The sequence below is a fragment of the Rhinoderma darwinii genome, chromosome 6 (assembly GCF_050947455.1).
Source record: "Rhinoderma darwinii isolate aRhiDar2 chromosome 6, aRhiDar2.hap1, whole genome shotgun sequence".
In the NCBI taxonomy this organism is placed as follows: Eukaryota; Metazoa; Chordata; class Amphibia; order Anura; family Rhinodermatidae; genus Rhinoderma; species Rhinoderma darwinii.
This window is the reverse complement of record NC_134692.1, coordinates 16,769,426-16,789,248: the sequence shown is the minus strand read 5'-3', so window position 1 is coordinate 16,789,248 and position 19,823 is coordinate 16,769,426. Positions and strand designations below refer to the sequence as shown.

The 19,823-nt window shown below is 37.8% G+C and overlaps 1 protein-coding gene across 5 annotated transcripts in view; it reads left to right on the top strand.

The window, feature by feature from the left end:
• The window catches only part of LRP1B (LDL receptor related protein 1B), a 1,078,540-nt gene that overhangs the window by 886,122 nt on the left and 172,595 nt on the right, over positions 1 to 19,823 (top strand). For all 5 annotated transcript variants that reach the window (XM_075829239.1, XM_075829241.1, XM_075829238.1 and 2 more), the window contains exons 44-49: positions 1,529 to 1,721; positions 4,200 to 4,325; positions 5,859 to 5,987; positions 10,035 to 10,154; positions 15,428 to 15,541; positions 18,549 to 18,698. In XM_075829239.1, coding sequence (XP_075685354.1) covers positions 1,529 to 1,721; positions 4,200 to 4,325; positions 5,859 to 5,987; positions 10,035 to 10,154; positions 15,428 to 15,541; positions 18,549 to 18,698 — 832 coding nt within the window. The remainder of the gene's footprint in view (positions 1 to 1,528; positions 1,722 to 4,199; positions 4,326 to 5,858; positions 5,988 to 10,034; positions 10,155 to 15,427; positions 15,542 to 18,548; positions 18,699 to 19,823) is intronic.

Here is a 19,823-nt window from a genome sequence, read left to right as displayed (position 1 = left end):
GAACTTACATGTCTGCAGTCCTGCGAGGTTTGCAGGTCCTGACCAACACCTTTTCTAGCCTTACCTGCTCTTACTGCCAGTTCTAATGATTAATATTTCGTATTTTGATGTCCTGTGTTTCTGCTCATCGCTATTTTCGTGTTTGACCCAGATTTTCTTGACTTCACTATTGTTTGTGACCCCTCTGTATTGCTGACCTTCTCTTTTTCTATGGAACATTTAGTTTGACTTTGTTAATAGTTAGCGGTTTTGACCTTCACTCTGTTCTGATCTTCGCTATGTTTTTGCTGTACCTGGCTTGACGACCTTGAGAGTCCAGTTGCTACTGGCAACTACTTGCTCCATTACATTTTTTCTGCCTCGGCTCCACCACTGCTACCAAGAGAATCAATTACTGGAAAACCAACTTGCACTTAACTCCTGAGGCCATCAGAATACCAAGATCCAATGTTGATGGAAAAGGGCGTCATATAAGTTTCTGTAAAGGACAGATCACAAAGGGTAAATTATAGCATTCAGTGGTTCCATACATAAGGACAACCACTTACCATATGCCACTAGGCATATACCATTAAGGCCTTATTTACACGGAGCGTAGTTCACGTCCGTGAAAATCACGCGCGTTGCACGGACCTATGTAACTCAATGGGGCCGTCCGTGTGTCCGCTGCGTAAAACTCAAGACATGTCCTAAACTTGGGCATTTTTCGCGCATCACACACAGCACACGGAAGCACTTCCATGTGTCGCGCGTGATTCGCGCTACAGTTGTTAAATAAATGAAGGTAAAAATAAAAGCACCTCATTTATTGCAGATTCTCAACCTCAAAACCGCGTGTCATAAGGATGGCATATGCCTGAAAATCACGCAGCCACGTTCGTGTGGATTTCACCTAAGCCATATGGACACCATAAATGGTGATCTCCCCCTTTGGACTCCCCTTGTTTAGCAAGTGTAGAGAGTTGATGCAATTTGCGGGTCCTGCACCTTAGAATGGGCATGTATTCCTACATTCCCCTGTAGCCTAATCTATAGTGAATGGGTGATTTAACTGCTAATCCCCCAGTGATCATTTTGTCATCTGCAAATCTGTATTTAGAAAAGGAACAACCCCTTTAACCTGTTTTATTATTAAATGCACAATTGATGTTAAGAAGAACTCTGTTCATTGATACTATCACACTAAATAGTCCTTAGTAAAAGGATAGAGATCTGTTTTAAAAATATTTTTACAGTAATTTGACGCCAATAATCCCTCCGGACACTAGGAGGCGCTTTCTTTTATGCTCGTTGTTGCCCCCAGCTGAATAGAGGAGGAGTAAAAAAAAGAGGGACGTGATGAATTCTGTGAGCACATTTTGGGTGAAAAATAGTAGTTGTAATCCAACACATTTTTTGACAATTTACCACACCAGCACTGAATGCTATAATATTGTCGTCCATGAATAGGAATATGTACCTGAATGGGTAGCCAAATTGTGCATCTCAACTACAATTGCAATGGTGTTAATTTTTTTTCCCCTTGCAGGTAATTGTTAGATCTGGACCAGGCACATTTCTCAGTATGGCTATATATGATAACTATATATTCTGGTCAGATTGGGTAAGAAGAGCAATTTTGCGCTCGAACAAATACACTGGAGGGGAGACGAAGGTTCTACGAGCAGATATCCCTCATCAGCCAATGGGAATCATAGCTATGGCCAATGACACAAACAGCTGTAAGTGGAAAAATATTTCAAAACATTTGTTTTGTGTTTTCTGTCTATGTACATTAGAAAAAATGTATTAAATGTTTTTTCCTACTGGACCAATGTTAAATTTCTGCTTTCTGGCGGCAAAAATCTAATTAACTACCCCTAATCATCCTACCACTAGGTGGTGTTTTACAGTAATGTACTACATTTGCCTGAAAGAAGATGCTTTGTGCTTTGTTGCTTCTTCACAGTACACCATGTGGTTATTCTTGGCATTGCAAGCAAAACTTGCTGTAACAAGGCAAGGCCTGCCTTCTAAACTACAGAAGATATTAAAAATATACTTTGTCTCAATACCATTTACGTCTTTTGTGAATTAGTTGCAGGAGTGTATAAAGAAAGAAAACAATTCAATTTGTGTATTATCTATTTAATCTATAAAGTGCCAGTTTTGTCAGCCTGAAAACCATCCTGCCAAGAAAAAAAGAAGGATTTCGACTTACAAAGCCTTTCAGATGACACACATTATATTGTAATATGCCCACTGGCAAATTTAACTTTTTTCTGGTTTTCCCATATGACAATGAATCACAAACTGACACAGTCTGCACACATTTTGGGAAAAGTATATCACATTTAGTTCACTGAAAGTAAATTTAAAATCCATTTAATGTAGGCCAATGTACTGCAGAGAATTTGTCAGCAAACATATTTATCACAGAATAATTGTATGTAATGCAAAGAGATGTATCCTGGGATTACTGCACTTAAAGAGGCTCTGTCACCACATTATAAGTGGCCTATCTTGTACATGATGTGATCGGCGCTGTAATGTAGATAACAGCAGTGTTTTTTATTTAGAAAAACTGTAATTTTTGACGGAGTTATGACCTATATTAGTATTATGCTAATGAGTTTCTCAATGGACAACTGGGCGTGTTTTACTATATGGCCAAGTGGGCGTTGTACAGAGGAGTGTATGACGCTGACCAATCAGTGACCAATCAGCGTCATACACTTTTCCCCATTCATTTGCACTGCACATAGCGATATAGCTATATCGCTATGTGCAGCCACATAAACACACTATAATGTTACATCAGTGTCATGACAATGAATATACATTACCTTCAGCCAGGACGTGATGTCTATTCACAATCCTGACCACTTCTCTGCACTTCTCTGTGATTTACAGTACAGCACAGCGAGATCTCGCTGTGAATGACAGATTACAGCGTAATCTCGTGAGACTACGCCTGCTATGCTGTAAATCACAGAGAAGTGGTCAGGATGAATCTACATTACAGTGCGGATCACATCATGTATAATATAGGCCACTTATAATGTGGTGACAGAGACTCTTTAAAGGGATATTCCCTTGATGGTTCCCATGATCACTAGGATATTCCCTTGATGGTTCCCATGATCACTAGGATATCCGCAACACTTACAATCCTCAGGATGAAGAAGGATCAGCGCTGGTTATCATTAACAATATTTCAATAGAATGTGGACGTATTTCAGTTCCCTGCACAACGGATGGCTGGAAGCACTGATGTACAGGGAAAGACCCAAAGGGACCTCATGTTCAGCAGGGGTCTTAAAAATCACACACCCACCAGTCATAATGTTATAACATATCCAATTTATATACCATAACATTATAAGATGGAAACACTCCTTTAAGTTTATTAAAGTGGTATCCTACGTATATTGATGTTTAAAATATCCAATTAATATCGTAGCCTGAGATGGGCAACAACATAGCTTGATTACTGAATTTCCTAATTCGATTATCATCACAGTTTCAAATCAAGCTTTGATGTTAACTAATGAGTCATACCTGACAGTCTGGTTGCTAGGGATACACTACCTAACAACCGGTCTTTTCAATGGGGTTGTCAGGTAGCTCATTCCTATCAACCAACCTATCTTAAATTACTCAGGTCTACGATCTAAATCAGAATTATTACTGCAGGTGTCCGTGAGCACTGATATGCAGAGAAAGAGCCAAAAGGACTCCCGGTCCCACAATTCTCATTATTATCTGGGCTCCCAGTGGTCATATCCCACCAATCATAATGGTCAAAGACAAACCCTTTTTAAATAAGAGCCAGCCAGACAATGTAGCACCAGAGCAGGATTCTCTCTCACAGGTTCTAGGTCATAGAGGTGATCCCAAGCGGAGAACCCCCCTCTATGATGTCAATATGTCCCAACAGGGCATAGGGACAGAAGTTCTTGTTGTGAGACAACCCCTTTAATACATAGAAGTTCTTCATTCGAGACCTCCATCATCAGGTAGGGTGTAATTCTGATTTTCCCTTGGTGGCACTGCCGGAGAGTTGAACACTTGCTTCCAAATTATCAAGTTGATTGTTGGGGGATTATTTTAACAAAACGAAAAAACCCTATAAGTAAAATAAATAAATACAATCTGTAGTTAGTATTATATCCATGTGAACTGTTTTAAGAAAATATTCAACATCTGTTTTCCCTAAGGTGAGTTGTCCCCATGTTCCCACGTGAATGGAGGTTGTCATGACCTTTGCCTTCTTACTGCTGATGGTCGAGTCAACTGTTCGTGTAGAGGAGATCGATTATTATTAGATGACTACAGATGTGTGAGTAAGTAATATATTCTAGACTGAGACACTGCAAAAAAATAAAAAATTAATATTGCATGTTGTATCTTTTAGATTTACCTGCGCACCGCATGTCATGCAGCTGTCATTTTTATTTTCTGTTGTGTATAGTAAAAATAACAATAAAAAAAAAAGCTGCTTGGAAGACTGCTGACACTGACAACATTGTTCTTCTTTGCATTCATAAACAGTACTATTCAGGAAAATAAAAATATCATCATCACGATTAGTCGTATTTATGGTAAAACTTTATATCGGTCCTAATTATTGGGATTGTCCTAAGTCCCCTCCGACTTTTAACTCCAAAAGATAAACATTGAGGTCACGTAATATTTGTGGTAACCTATGATTTTACTAATATCATTGAGTCACCAATCGTTAACCTTATGTATTAGAGGACCGAAAACTGGGACCAGTAGCGTGATAGTGGAAAGTTTTCAAAAAGTGGCAAGATCAGGGCAAATCAACCAATTTAAAATGACCATCTCATCTTTGGTATCGATATAGACCAATGCTAGAATATGCACAAAACACTATGGGCTCACTGACCCTACATGAATCTCATGATAATATCTATTCTTTGATTCATACCAGTCTACAGCAGATTTGATGATGGCTAAATATGAAAACTGACTTGTGATTGGTCAATTATTAAGTTGTCAGCCATCACCTCTGATTGGCCATAAACGTGCATGTTTTGGCTTGAATAATGTGGTGATCAGTCAGGGTCTGACCACAGGGACCCACAAAATTCCTAAAGATAGAGGTACCCATTGCCAGGATTGGGTACCCATGCAAGGTCACTCTCCATTAAAGTGATTTGGAGATAAAGAAACATCTAAAAGGGTTAGGTCTTATTTACACGAACGTGTTTCACGTCCGTGAGACACGTGTGAAAATCACGCGCTTCGCACAGACCTATGTAAGTCAATGGGGCCGTTCAGACAGTCCATGTTTTTCACGCAGCGTGTGTCCGCTGCGTGAAACTCACTGCATGTCCTATACTTTAGCGCTTTTTGCGCATCACGCACCCATTGAATTCAATGGGTGCGTGAAAATCACGCGCAGCACACGGACGCACTTCCGTGTGCTGCTCGTGATTCGCGCAACAGTTTTCAAGAAATGAAGGGAAAAATAAAACCACCTTCTTCATTTCATTTTCTAAACCTCATAACCGCGTGTCATAAGGATTCCATATGCGCGAAAATCACGCAGCCACGCACCAAACACTGATGACACACGGAACTGCAACGCGCAAAAAACGCACATGTTCGTGTAAATAAGGCCTTAATGGACTGTTCCTGCATATCCTATTCTTGGTGTATAGAGTTACCATTCATGTGTGTCCATTTTGAGGGTCATGGGGACACAGCACACCAATTCTCAAAATGTTGTATCCACATTGCTAAAAATTTTGGGTATTTAAGAAATTCCTAGGAACATTGTAATGTTGTATTATTGATAATTTTTTACAAATGGACGAGTACAAATACTGACCCTTTCTTTATGTTTTCAGCGAGAAATTCATCTTGCAACATGTTTTCGGAGTTTGAATGTGGAAATGGTGAATGCATTGAGTATGAATTAACCTGTGATGGCATTTCACATTGTAAAGACAGGTCAGATGAAAAGCATTCGTATTGTGGTAAGTTCTGGCTAACTGTCTGCACAGCATATGGTAACAGCCAACAAAATATATTGTCCTGCTGTTAGTTGTATTGTTTACTAGATAATTACATTTCTAAAAAAAAATAAAAAGGTATTTATCAATTATTTAATTACATTTAACTAAAAATGTCTTCTCTGGACTATTAACTTTGGTAAAACCCTGTGGTGGCATATAAACAAGCCATGTTAGTGACATCGTGTTAATTCAAATGTCAATCCCAAATCTGGTTTGAATGGTTATAGTTATGTGCATTTTCATCCATACAACGTCCCTGTGAGAATAGTCAACTTGACAGGAAGTGTTGTCATGATCTCCACATTACAATACCTTCAGGGTTTGTGTCAGTATCTGCAAGCACAAACAGCTCAAAACAGGGACCTATGAAAAAAATCATGCACACTGTAGATATAGACATATATATGGAGAGATATATATAGATACAGTCTTAGTTAGACTCGTTAGAGCTATAATATTTGAATTGCTTTTATTGCTTATATTTTTCATGTTATTTATTTTTTTATAATATTAAATTGTTCTGAACTACAAATTCAAAACCAGGTCTGAAAATAATTATATTTTAGTGGGAATTTACCCATGGTATAAACACTGCATATTATGGTTGCGTGAAATTTTCTACTTCGGAAAATGACTTTATGTTATCCTACTGAGAAATAACTCCACAATTTATAAATGACGTAATATTCTGTTTGTAACTTTGTCCGCTGTGGAATATCTTTGTGCTATGTGTACTCTATGTGTGCTGCAGATTTTGGATGCAGAATTTCTTTACAGACTTCAATGTTTCAAATTTTGCACTAAAATTGGCAACACAAATCCGCAGCCATAAATGCCACGAAATATGCAATGGTCATTCCACAGGGAAAAGTGCTGAAAAATTCTCCAAATATTTTGCTGTTGGATTTTTTATGAAATGTGCAAATTACCGCTTATTATATTGCTTGAAGTTCATCTTCTTTTTTTCTCAGTTTATATTTGGATAAATATATTAAATATTATATGAACTGTACAGTAAATTCATCACTATATTTTACCAGCTATCCAGACTGTCTAACCACCCTTATAAAGCATAGAATTAGGAGGAATTGTCAAGTAATATCATACCCCCCCAAGTGGAGGGGCAGTCCCTATTTTTGCCCCAATCCCTTTATCCCTCTTTGCTCCTGTCCCTCTTTTTTAACTGATTAATAGATTTTCATGAATACATTTACAATACTGCTCCAGAGAGTGTCCACCTGGATCCTAATTGCATAGTATTTCATGATTTGATGCAAATTTAATCTTAAAAATTTCACTATCAAGATAATTTTTAAAATAAAGTGTAAATAAAAACTATTTAAGTGCGTAGACATGCACAAAAAAATAGATGTATCAGACATTGAACCATAGGCTATGTTCACACGGAGTATTTTGCCGAGTTTTTTGACGCGGAAACCGCGTCGCAAAACTCGGCAAAAACGGCCCTAAAATGCCTCCCATTGATTTCAATGGGAGGCGTCGGCGTCTTTTTCCCGCGAGCAGTAAAACTGCCTCGCGGGAAAAAGAAGCGACATGCCCGATCTTTGGGCGTTTACGCCTCTGACCTCCCATTGACTTCAATGGGAGGCAGAGAAAGCGTATTTTGCGGTGTTTTATGCCCGCGGCGCTCAATGGCCGCGAAAATCGGCGTGCAGGGAGAGGAAAATCTGCCTCAAATTTCCAAACTGAATTTTGAGGCAGATATTCCTCCTGCAAAATACTCCGTGTGAACATAGCCTTAGGGTCCCTCTTTGACTATTTCAAAAAGGTATCAGTAATATATTCAGTTTTTAAAGAAAATGTAGCAACTTAATAAATAAATATTTTATTTTGCAATCGCTTTTAACAAAGTACGGGGGGAAAAAATGGTGATGTTTGTCTGCGGGTTGTCAATGCCGTAGAGGATGTAGAACTGAGATAAGATCAGCACCTTTCTATAATGGAGACCCCTGGCTATTTACAAATCGACAGTTTTTCCTCGTGACTGCAGGGAAAAAATTTCCATCACAAGTGCGAAAGTTCATGACCCCTTTAAGAAAGGTTTTTAGTTGTTCTTTTTGCTTGAAAAGTTTGTATTGCTGAAAGCTACAAACTGTAATTTATTTCAGAGGGCAACGTTATATTAAATTGTATGATAATCGGGTTCCTACAGTAAAATATCTACCAGCAGCTATTTTCTCTCTTATAATTTGTCAGTGTAACAGGAGGTAGAATAAATATTAATATAATTTTATTCTTCCAAAAATTAAACTAGTTTGAAGTCAGCCCGGAGCTTTTCTTCATACTCTTTCATACACTTGATTCACCAGGTAATACAATTTCTCTCTGATCATTTTCGTATTGTTGCCCGATCATTAATAGAGTAAAAAAATATATATAAAAAAAATTATTTTTAACTAATAACTATACTCAACGGTTTCCTGTTTTCCATGAAGAGACCCAGTCCTGTTTTTGGTAAGAAATAGAAGAATCTAACATGGAATAGGATTGTGTGTGCAACCCCTTAGAAACTTTTAAGGTTATGTATACTTTTGAAATTAGTTTTTCTTTTATTGCTCCAGTGGATATAAAATACAAAATGAAGTAACTTTACAAATAGTCCTAATTAAAATTATTCTAGAATTTTGGGTATATAGCTCCTAAGCAAACCCATGTGTCTCCACGGTTACAGATTACAAACAAACCCTGTGTAGTCTGATCCTGCAGTCAGTACAAACCAAAAATAAAAAAATGTTTAATGCTATTATTTAGAACGAATTTTCAGAATTACAGTGATTGTCACAGTTCAGTTAACATACGAGGTCTTCATAAGTGTAATTACAGTGGTTGTCGAAATTAAAATGTACATGGTCCGTTTTCAATCGAACACTTGATGAGAAAACTTGAATAGTCTCTATAGAGAAAAATTTACTTTTTCAGGTCCGTTATAAAAAAGCCGAAATTGTATGGTACATACCGCAATTATATATTTTTTCTTTTACTATTAAAGGTAACCCTAATTTTTATTATAAAGGTCTATATGTTAAAGTGAAGGTCCACCCACAAGCTCCTACGTACTGATGCCCTCTATCTAAGTGCCAAGTCCATGTTCTATCTAGGATGAATTTGTAGCATTAGTGTTTCATTGCGAGTCATTGAGCCTCTACATATAGTGCTGTAGTTTTCTTATGTTGCATAAGAGGTATATAGGCCCCCAAGACCAGTGGCACAGTTGCCGCTGCTACTTTCTCATCTCCTATAGCAACACCACTGGCTCCCCTATAGAGTCACTACAAAGATGATTATATTAAAATACATGTCCAATTTTTTTATACATTTTTATTACTCCAATGCATCTAAAATAAAACGTGCAGTAACTTTGCATATGGTACTGATTACAAATATATTACATATGCATCTCCATGGTGACAGACTACATAAAAGCCCTGTGTAGTCTCATCCTGCACTCATGCTGTCTTCTATCTGTCTCTTACTTCTTGCTAACATACATTGACTAACAGGTGGAATGGAGTAACACGTGACTGCAGTATCAGACTACATAGGGTTTGCATGTATGACTATAAATAAATGTTGACCAATAGCTGCTCTTTCTGGCTAATAAAAAGGGGTCCTGTGCGGAAAAGGGTTGTCTTTAACAAAATGCTATCTGTCTTCACCACTGTGCAATGTATAACTTTTCAAGGTATGTGTACATGCAATATAAAGACACACCGAGGGAGTAACTTGAAGCTTCTGGGCCCCAGTGAAAAATCAGTAACAGGACCCCCAACTATGATGTATCATTTATAGTACTGGTCAAATCATATAAGGCAGAGGAACGTTTTTTGGGGGCCTTCAGGCTCAAGGGCCATTGGCGACCACAACCCATTCACCCTCTACAGTCACGCTCCTAAGGATATAAACCACACTCAGCATGTTCTAGTTATCAGTTTTTTTTAAGAAGACATATATTTTTATCTTCCTTTCTATTATATGTTAATTTGCTAGAAAATCGGAACTGTTGGAAAGGCTATAAGCTCTGCGGGAATCGCCGCTGTATTTCCAATAACAAAGTATGTGATGATGAAGATGACTGTGGAGACAATACGGACGAACTAGACTGCAAAGGTAAGCACCTATTATTTCAACTAAAATTTTAACTTTTTCCTTAGACGAATGGCCACATTCTGAAATTGAATTGTTTTGGAAAATGAAGGCAAAAGATTTGTTGTTGGAACCCAAGCAGAGAGTTTACCAGAGACAGTCCAGATAATACATCTATTCCCAGATGCAGAGCTCTTATGTCTGCACGATGCATTCAAAACAGGATATTAACACTGAATGTGTCACCGTATCTTGTCCAAACACAAAATTCACATTAATAAATTAATCTCCGGATGTCAAGAACAATGTCAATTCTTTTGTTTTATAGTACAAAATCTCAGTAGGGAATGTTTTTGTTTTTTCCTTTTACAATAAAAAAAAAACGTAATGATATAGAATTAAAACTTACAACTACTACTGTTGCTAATAATATACATAGTAATTTCATCATATCCACCTTACACGTCTACATGTCATGATTTCTTAGAGGGAATGTGTCCTCAGAAAATTACCAATTGTTTAAATCAAGTTTTTATGTTAAAATATTTTTTAGGCGCAAATTTTAAAAAACAAAGCCAAGTCATAAAGATTCTATCCATAAGCATACAATTCTATCTAAGTAATAAACACTGTTCAGCCATAAAATTAAAACCACTTGCTGAATTTTATGCAGGTCCTCATTATGGTGCCAAAACAGCTCTGACCCATCAAGACATGAACTCCACTAGAAGGTTTATGTGGTGTCTGGCACCAAGACGATAGCAGCAAATCCTTTAAGTCCTGTAAGTTGTGAGGTGTGGCTTCCACGGAACGGATTTGATTTTCCAGCACATTCCACAGATTCTCGATCAGATAGAGATCTGGAGAATTTGGAGACAAGTCAACACCTTGAAGTCTTTGTCATGTTCCTTAAACCATTCCTGAACATTTTTGCAGTGTGGCGAGGGCATTATCCTGCTGAAAAAGGCCACTTCCATTAGGGCATACCATTGCCATGAAGGGGGATACTTGGTCTGTGATAATGTTTAGGTAGTAGGTAGGTGTTACATATCAAAGTAACATCCACATGAATGGCAGGAACCAAGGTTTCCCAGCAGAACATTGCCCAGAGCATCACACTGCCTTCCCCGGATTGTCTTATTCCCACATTGCATCCTGGTGCCATCTCTTCCCCACGTAAGCAATGCACACGCACATGGCCATTCACATAAAAAAAAAAAATAAAGTTTCCTCCACAGTATAGTTCTGATGCTCTTGTGCCTATTGTAGGCACTTTCGACAGTGGACAGGGGTAAGCATGGGCACTCTGACTGGTCTACATCTATGCATCCCCAAATTCAGCAAGCTGCGTGTTCTGACATCTTTCTTTCATAGACAGCAGTAACTTTTTCTGCAAATTGTGCTACAGTAGCTCTTCTGTGGGATTTGACCAGACGGGCTAGCCTTTGCTCCCCATGTGCATTAATGAACCTTTGCCGCTCATGGCCTTGTTGCCAGTTCACCGGTTGTCCTTTTTTGGACCACTTTTCGTAGGTACTAACCTCTGCATACCAGGAACACCCCACAAGTCGTCTAGCCATCACAACTTAGACCTTGTCAAAGTCGCTCAAATTTTTACGCTTGGCCATTTTTCATTCTTCCAACAATTTTAAATGTTCAGTTTCTGTCTAATATATCCCACCCCTTGTCAGTCGCCATTGTAGCGAGATAATCAATGTTATTCACTTCACCTGTCAGGGGTTTCAATATTATGGCTGAATGGTGTAGGTCTATAGCTCAAATTAAGACATATACTATATACATTTTTACATAGCTATGGAATATTAAGTTGATTTCAAATATTGTTATAAATAATAGTAAAGTATATGTAGTGCACTTTGTTATATATATTTAGTAAAACATACAAAACCTTCACAAAGTCATTCAGGTTCTTAAAAAAATCTAAATCCAATTTTTTATTTAATTATGTTTTTCATTTTTAAACATGTCTGCAGATGATTTTCTTTAGAAATTGTGTTTTGTATGGTTGTTTTTTTGCATTTTACATGCAGTCATTTTACATAATTCCCTGAGCAGTACAGAATCCAAGGTTGCAAGTTAATTTTGTATTGTTGTGGACATCTGCTGTAAAGTGAAGGCAACCTGAATGGACAATTGTGAGCCCAAATAAAATAAACCTGGTCATGCTTCGCTGCTTTTTAGTCCCGCTTTTCTCAGCAAGGAAGACAAGTAGATTTAATCATAGCTTATCAAAAAATAATAATACATGAACAATATAAGATCATGTTGGCTGCTGATTTTTTTTCTACTTCTAGCCAAACACTGAGAGTACAAAATTAACTGGTAATTACAGATTTTATATTCAGCTGAAGTAAATCCATTTTGTCGATGGGAGTTAAAAACAGAGTTAGACCTCATGCAGACGGCAAAACCGAGGGGCGCCATATTTTAAGATGCTTCTAGGGCCAAAATAAAACTTGATACTGTGTGAAATGAAACATGGCATGACTTTTTTTTCCCCATATGAATCTGACAGAAAACACCTGCTTGTCTGCAAATGAATTCAGAAGCATTCAATATTGCAGTAGGGCCATAGAACCCTTTGACTGCCCTACTATGGCTCATTATAACTCAGAGGTTGTACAAAGGTATTATATTGCCATGTACATGAGCCTTAAATCATGCCTTAAAGGCTTTTTTTCAGGACCTAAATATTAATGACCCAAGTTCAGGATGTTCCATCAGCATTTGATTGTTAGGATTTTGACCGCTGCAACCCCCACTGATCAGCAGGAAGAATTAAGGGTCTGTTGCGCTCCAGCCTGTGTATCTAATACCTGTGCTTATGTAAACAATGAAGGGGCTGGAGCGCCATGGACCCTTTATAATAGATGATAATACATAGATGCTGGTGAGTCACTTTCAATGTTCAGGACAGGAAACTATTCAGGTTGCTAAACAGTACAGACAGTAAAGAGGAAAAATAAAATGGAGCCACCCTCATCTGATGTCTAAAGGAGCAGCTCGTGCAGGCACAGCTAGATGGCAGTATAGTACATGTAGTACAGGTAGATAGCAGTACAGGACATGTAATACAGGTAGAAAGAAGTAAAGAACACATAGCACAGGTAGATAGCAGTACAGGACATGTAGTACAGGTAGATAGCGGTACAGTACATGTAGTACAGGTAGAGAATAGTACAATACATGTAATACAGGTAGAGAGCAGCACAGAACATGTAGTACAGGTAGAAAGCAGTACAGAACATGTAGTACAGGTAGAGAGCAGTACAGTACATTTAGTACAGGTTGAGAGCGGTACAGTACATGTAGTACAAGTAGAGAGCAGTACAGTACATGTAGTATAGGTAGAGAGCAGTACAGTACATGTAGTACAGGTAGATAGCAGTAGAGAACATGTAGTAAAGGTAGGGAGCAGTACAGTACATGTAGTACAGGTAGATAGCAGTACAGTGCATATAGTACAGGTAGATAGCAGTACAGTACATGTAGTACACGTAGATAGCAGTACAGATCGTGTAGTACAGGTAGAGAGCAGCACAGAACATGTAGTACAGGTAGAGAGCAGTACAGAACATGTAGTACAGGTAGAGAGCAGTACAGTACATTTAGTACAGGTTGAGAGCGGTACAGGACATGTAGTACAGGTAGACAGCAGTACAGAACATGTAGTACAGGTAGAGAGCAGTACAGATCGTGTAGTACAGGTAGAGAGCAGTACAGTACATTTAGTACAGGTTGAGAGTGGTACAGTACATGTAGTACAGGTAGAGAGCAGTACAGTACATTTAGTACAGGTTGGGAGTAGTTCAGTGCATGTAGTACAGGTAGATAGCAGTACAGAACATGTAGTACAGGTAGAGTGCAGTACAGTACATGTAGTACAGGTAGAGAGCAGTACAGTACCTGTAGTACAGGTAGACAGCAGTACAGTACAGTACATGTGGTACAGTTAGATAGCAGTACAGTGCATGTAGTACAGGTAGATAGCAGTACAGTGCATGTAGTACAGGTAGATAGCAGTACAGATCGTGTAGTACAGGTAGAGAACAGTACAGTACATGTAGTACAGGTAGATAGCAGTGCAGTGCATGTAGTACAGGTAGATAGCAGTACAGATCATGTAGTACAGGTAGATAGCAGTAGAGAACATGTAGCATAGGTATAGAGCAGTACAGTACATGTAGTACAGATAGAGAGCAGTACAGTACATGTAGTACAGGTAGAGAGAAGTACAGTACATGTAGTACAGGTAGATAGCAGTACAGTGCATGTAGTACAGGTAGATAGCAGTACAGAACATGTAGTACAGGTAGATAGCAGTACAGATCATGTAGTACAGGTAGATAGCAGTAGAGAACATGTAGTATAGGTAGAGAGCAGTACAGTACATGTAGTACAGATAGAGAGTAGTACAGTGCATGTAGTACACGTAGATAGCAGTACAGTACATGTAGTACAGGTAGATAGCAGTACAGTGCATGTAGTACAGGTAGACAGCAGTACAGAACATGTAGTACAGGTAGACAGCAGTACAGTACATGCAGTACAGTTAGATAGCAGTACAGAACATGTAGTACAGGTAGACAGCAGTACAGTACATGTAGTACAGTTAGATAGCAGTACATGTAGTACAGGTAGACAGCAGTACAGTACATGTAGTACAGTTAGATAGCAGTACAGTGCATGTAGTACAGTTAGATAGCAGTACAGTGCATGTAGTACAGGTACAGTAGATAGTACAGTACAGTTATAGTAGATAACAGTACAGTACATGTAGTACAGGTAGATAGCAGTACAGTACATGTAGTACAGTTAGATAGCAGTACAGTGCATGTAGTACAGGTAGACAGTAGTACAGTACATATTTGTTGGTGAATGGTAGTACAATACATATAGTACTACACTGTGCTTCAGAGAGGCGCCACCAGACAGCCAATCAGTGTATGCAGTTAAAAAATATAATGTTTACTAATTGGCTCTACTTGCCATTAATCCCAATCACATGCACCATAAATCAGCACGTCCTGTAGCATTGTTAGTTATGCAGCAGATGATACTAAATATTTGTTTGTTGATGGTCGTATAAAATGTATCTTTTGCAAAATTAACAACATTTCAATAGTAGAAGAAGAATATATATTATTAGAATAAATGCTAAGCAATACTTTCATATATCCAGGTGTTTCTATATTTAGATTCAGACTATTCACTTGCATGTTGTCTGTTTTCTATAAACACTTTCTAGTGATTCATTCTCTCATACATTTGCGCAGTTTCTACGTGTACGTCTACGGAGTTCCACTGCACAGATGGAACCTGTGTTACTAAATCGGCACAATGTAACCAGATGATTGACTGCTCAGACGCTTCCGATGAAAAGAACTGCAGTAAGAGTTTCTTGTGTAAAGTTTTTGAAAATCTGTTGATTTAATTTGCATATAAATGTCAGACTTTAGGATCACATAAATATTTCCTCCTCTTCCTCTTTTTTTTGTCTTATTTTTACTCCATTGCATTTGAAATATTGTATATGTATAACGTTGTTTCAACATGGTAGGATTATTGGGTGGACTTAATGGACCTGTATCTTTTTTCAACCTTATCAACTATGTAACTATGTACTATTTCACCTCTATTGCTTCATAATTGCATTACCCAACCTACCTCTTTTGCATTCCATGGATGTTGTATGAGTCCTTTGTTCTTCTGTATGATATAGTGTTCAGGACGGTTACTGTATGAGTCCTATGTTCTTCTGTATGATATAGTGTTCAGTACGGTTATTGTATGAGTCCTATGTTCTTCTGTATGATATAGTGTTCAGTACGGATACTGTATGAGTCCTATGTTCTTCTGTATGATATAGTGTTTAGTACTGATACTGGATGAGTCCTATGTTCTTCTGTATGATATAGTGTTCAGTACTGATACTGTATGAGTCCTATGTTCTTCTGTATGATATAGTGTTCAGTACGGTTACTGTATGAGTCCTATGTTCATCTGTATGATATAGTGTTCAGTACTGATACTGTATGAGTCCTATGTTCTTCTGTATGATATAGTGTCCAGTACGGATGCTGTATGAGTCCTATGTTCTTCTGTATGATATAGTGTTCAGTACTGATACTGGATGAGTCCTATGTTCTTCTGTATGATATAGTGTTCAGTACTGATACTGTATGAGTCCTGTGTTCTTCTGTATGATATAGTGTTCAGTACGGATACTGTATGAGTCCTGTGTTCTTCTGTATGATATAGTGTTCAGTACGGATGCTGTATGTGTCCTATGTTCTTCTGTATGATATAGTGTTCAGTACGGATGCTGTATGAATCCTATGTTCTTCTGTAAGATATAGTGTTTTCTTTACGGATGCTGTATGAGTCCTATGTTCTTCTGTATGATGTAGTGTTCAGTACGGATGCTGTATGAGTCCTATGTTCTTCTGTATGATATAGTGTTCAGTACGGATGCTGTATGAGTCCTATGTTCTTCTGTATGATATAGTGTTCAGTACGGATGCTGTATGAGTCCTATGTTCTTCTGTATAATATAGTGTTCAGTACGGATGCTGTATGAGTCCTGTGTTCTTCTGTATGATATAGTGTTCAGTACGGATGCTGTATGAGTCCTATGTTCTTCTGTATGATATAGTGTTCAGTACGGATGCTGTATGAGTCCTATGTTCTTCTGTATGATATAGTGTTCAGTACGGATACTGTATGAGTCCTATGTTCTTCTGTATGATATAGTGTTCAGTACGGATGCTGTATGAGTCCTATGTTGTTCTATATGATATAGTGTTCAGTACGGATACTGTATGAGTCCTATGTTCTTCTGTATGATATAGTGTTCAGTACGGATGCTGTATGAGTCCTATGTTCTTCTGTATAATATAGTGTTCAGTACAGATACTGTATGAGTCCTTTGTTCTTCTGTATAATATAGTGTTCAGTACAGATACTGTATGAGTCCTATGTTCTTCTGTATGATATAGTGTTCAGTACTGATACTGTATGAGTCCTATGTTCTTCTGTATGATATAGTGTTCAGTACAGATGCTGTATGAGTCCTATGTTGTTTTATATGATATAGTGTTCAGTACGGATACTGTATGAGTCCTATGTTCTTCTGTATGATATAGTGTTCAGTACGGATGCTGTATGAGTCCTATGTTGTTCTATATGATATAGTGTTCAGTACGGATGCTGTATGAGTCCTATGTTCTTCTGTATGATATAGTGTTCAGTACGGATGCTGTATGAGTCCTATGTTCTTCTGTATGATATAGTGTTCAGTACGGATGCTGTATGAGTCCTATGTTCTTCTGTATAATATAGTGTTCAGTACAGATACTGTATGAGTCATTTGTTCTTCTGTAAGATATAGTGTTCAGTACGGATACTGTATGAGTCCTATGTTCTTCTGTATGATATAGTGTTCAGTACAGATGCTGTATGAGTCCTATGTTGTTCTATATGATATAGTGTTCAGTACGGATACTGTATGAGTCCTACTTGTAGGATATTTCTTATGAATCCCTATATACGAATGTAGTTTTTCAGTCCCCTCTGACTACATCAGCATCCGCACAACATGCAATTGAGCATGGCCCTTTCTTTTTATATAGTAGCCCACAAAGTGCATATAAGCACATCTTCATGCAAACATATAGTGGAATATTATTAACTCTGTATTATGGATTCTTACCACTTGGAATTGATATGGAGTTGTAATATGGTCATGTGCATGAGACCTGGAAAAAAAACTTATTTCAGTAATTTGTTGAAGGTTCATTTTGATTTTCAACATTCTACTTGTCTAGTTTTCTGAGCATCCACAACCTTCTCCATTATACTCTTCTCCAACACCCAAAGATCAAAATCTTAATGGCTCACTAACTTTCCATCTTTTTTTTTTTTTGTGTGTATCTAGCTTTAAAGAGGTTTTCCTTGATTTAATAAATGGGTTACTCTCGTCCATGGGCTGTGTCTGCTATTGCAGTTCAAGTCAACGAGGCGGAGCTGCAATACAAGTCATAGCGTGGGGACAAGTGTGGCACTGTTTCTTGGGGGAAAAAAAAAAACAGATCCTTTTTTAAAGAAAAATCCTGGACAACCCCTTTAATATCTGTAAAGAATAAGAAATAATGCAACAGCCGAGACAATTTCAGTCTCATCCTTTTATTTAGAGACTCTCTCTAGGTGTTTCATACTTGGTTATGGAAAGTATCTATGACCAAATATTGTCCACTGAGGTCACCCAATGCCTATCCTTGCAAAGGTTATGCTCATATTATTGTCATCCACTAATTGTCCATTTGAAATAAAGTTAAATGAGTTTACTATGGACATGTAGATCGTCCTTTGACTAATGCCATGCCTATCACCCTCCAGACCATACTGACTGTTCTCATTATTACAAACTTGGAGTGAAAAAAGCCGGATTTATACCCTGTAATTCCACTTCCCTGTGCATTCTGCCAGAATGGATCTGCGACGGTGCAAACGACTGCGGGGACTATTCGGATGAATTAAAATGCCCAGGTAATTTCCAGGGCGCATTTCTGCTGATGTATCCACTTGGCTTTGTGTTACCGTAATATTACAGCGTAATAAAATGCTGCATTTATAAAGATATGAAATTAGCAGACATTCGGTGGAGAGTTGCCATTTCCTAGCACAGAATGTAAAAAGCGTTTAATTGTTTTAGCCTATTTTAGACATTTTTGTCCGTTCATTATAAATTATTAAATCAAATGTCAAAGAATAGAATGCCTATTGTTCCACCGAAATAAATGTCGAATCTACAGGAAGGCAAGATATTTAGTTGCTAAAGAGAATAATACCACAGAAGGAAAGGCTTTTGTCAAGCAGAACATGTGTAATGCACTGTGTATTTTTTGTATCTGATTGGTGGCTTAACCTAAATCTCCTGGGCCCCAATGCAAAATCTCTAATAGGATCCCCCACCTTCCAAGCGCCATGTATAATACCGGTGTCATCTTATATGTCAGCACCAGGGCCCGAGCGAGCCTGCTACCCCTGCACCCCTGTAGCTACACCCCTGTATCTGAACATCAACAGGACTGAAATAATGTATCTATCTACATATCTATCTATCTATCTATCTATCTATCTATCTATCTATCTATCTATCTATCTATCTATCTATCTATCTATCTATCATCTATCTATCTATCTATCTATCTATCTATCTATCTATCTATCTATCTATCTATCTATCTATCTATCCATCTATCCATCCATCCATCCATCCATCCATCCATCTATCCATCTATCTATCTATCTATCTATCTATCTATCTATCTATCTATCTATCTATCTATCTATCTATCTATCTATCTATCTATCTATCTATCTATCTATCTATCTATCTATCTATCTATCTATCTATCTATCATTGCTATCTCACCAAAGTGAGTCAAGGTCAATGTTTATTTTAAAGAAAAGTCACCATTTCCTTAGCACTTCTCTTTTCAGAACAACAGTGAAGGTCGTCGTAGGTATTTTCATTATCATTAGTGTCTATTTTTCAAAGGTAATGTTTAGTAGAGTCAAAGATCAAGGCAAGAATGTAAAGTGAAGTTATGTTTATGACAACGCTATATAAACCTTGTCCAAGAGATAATTGAAAACCATTTTTCTTCT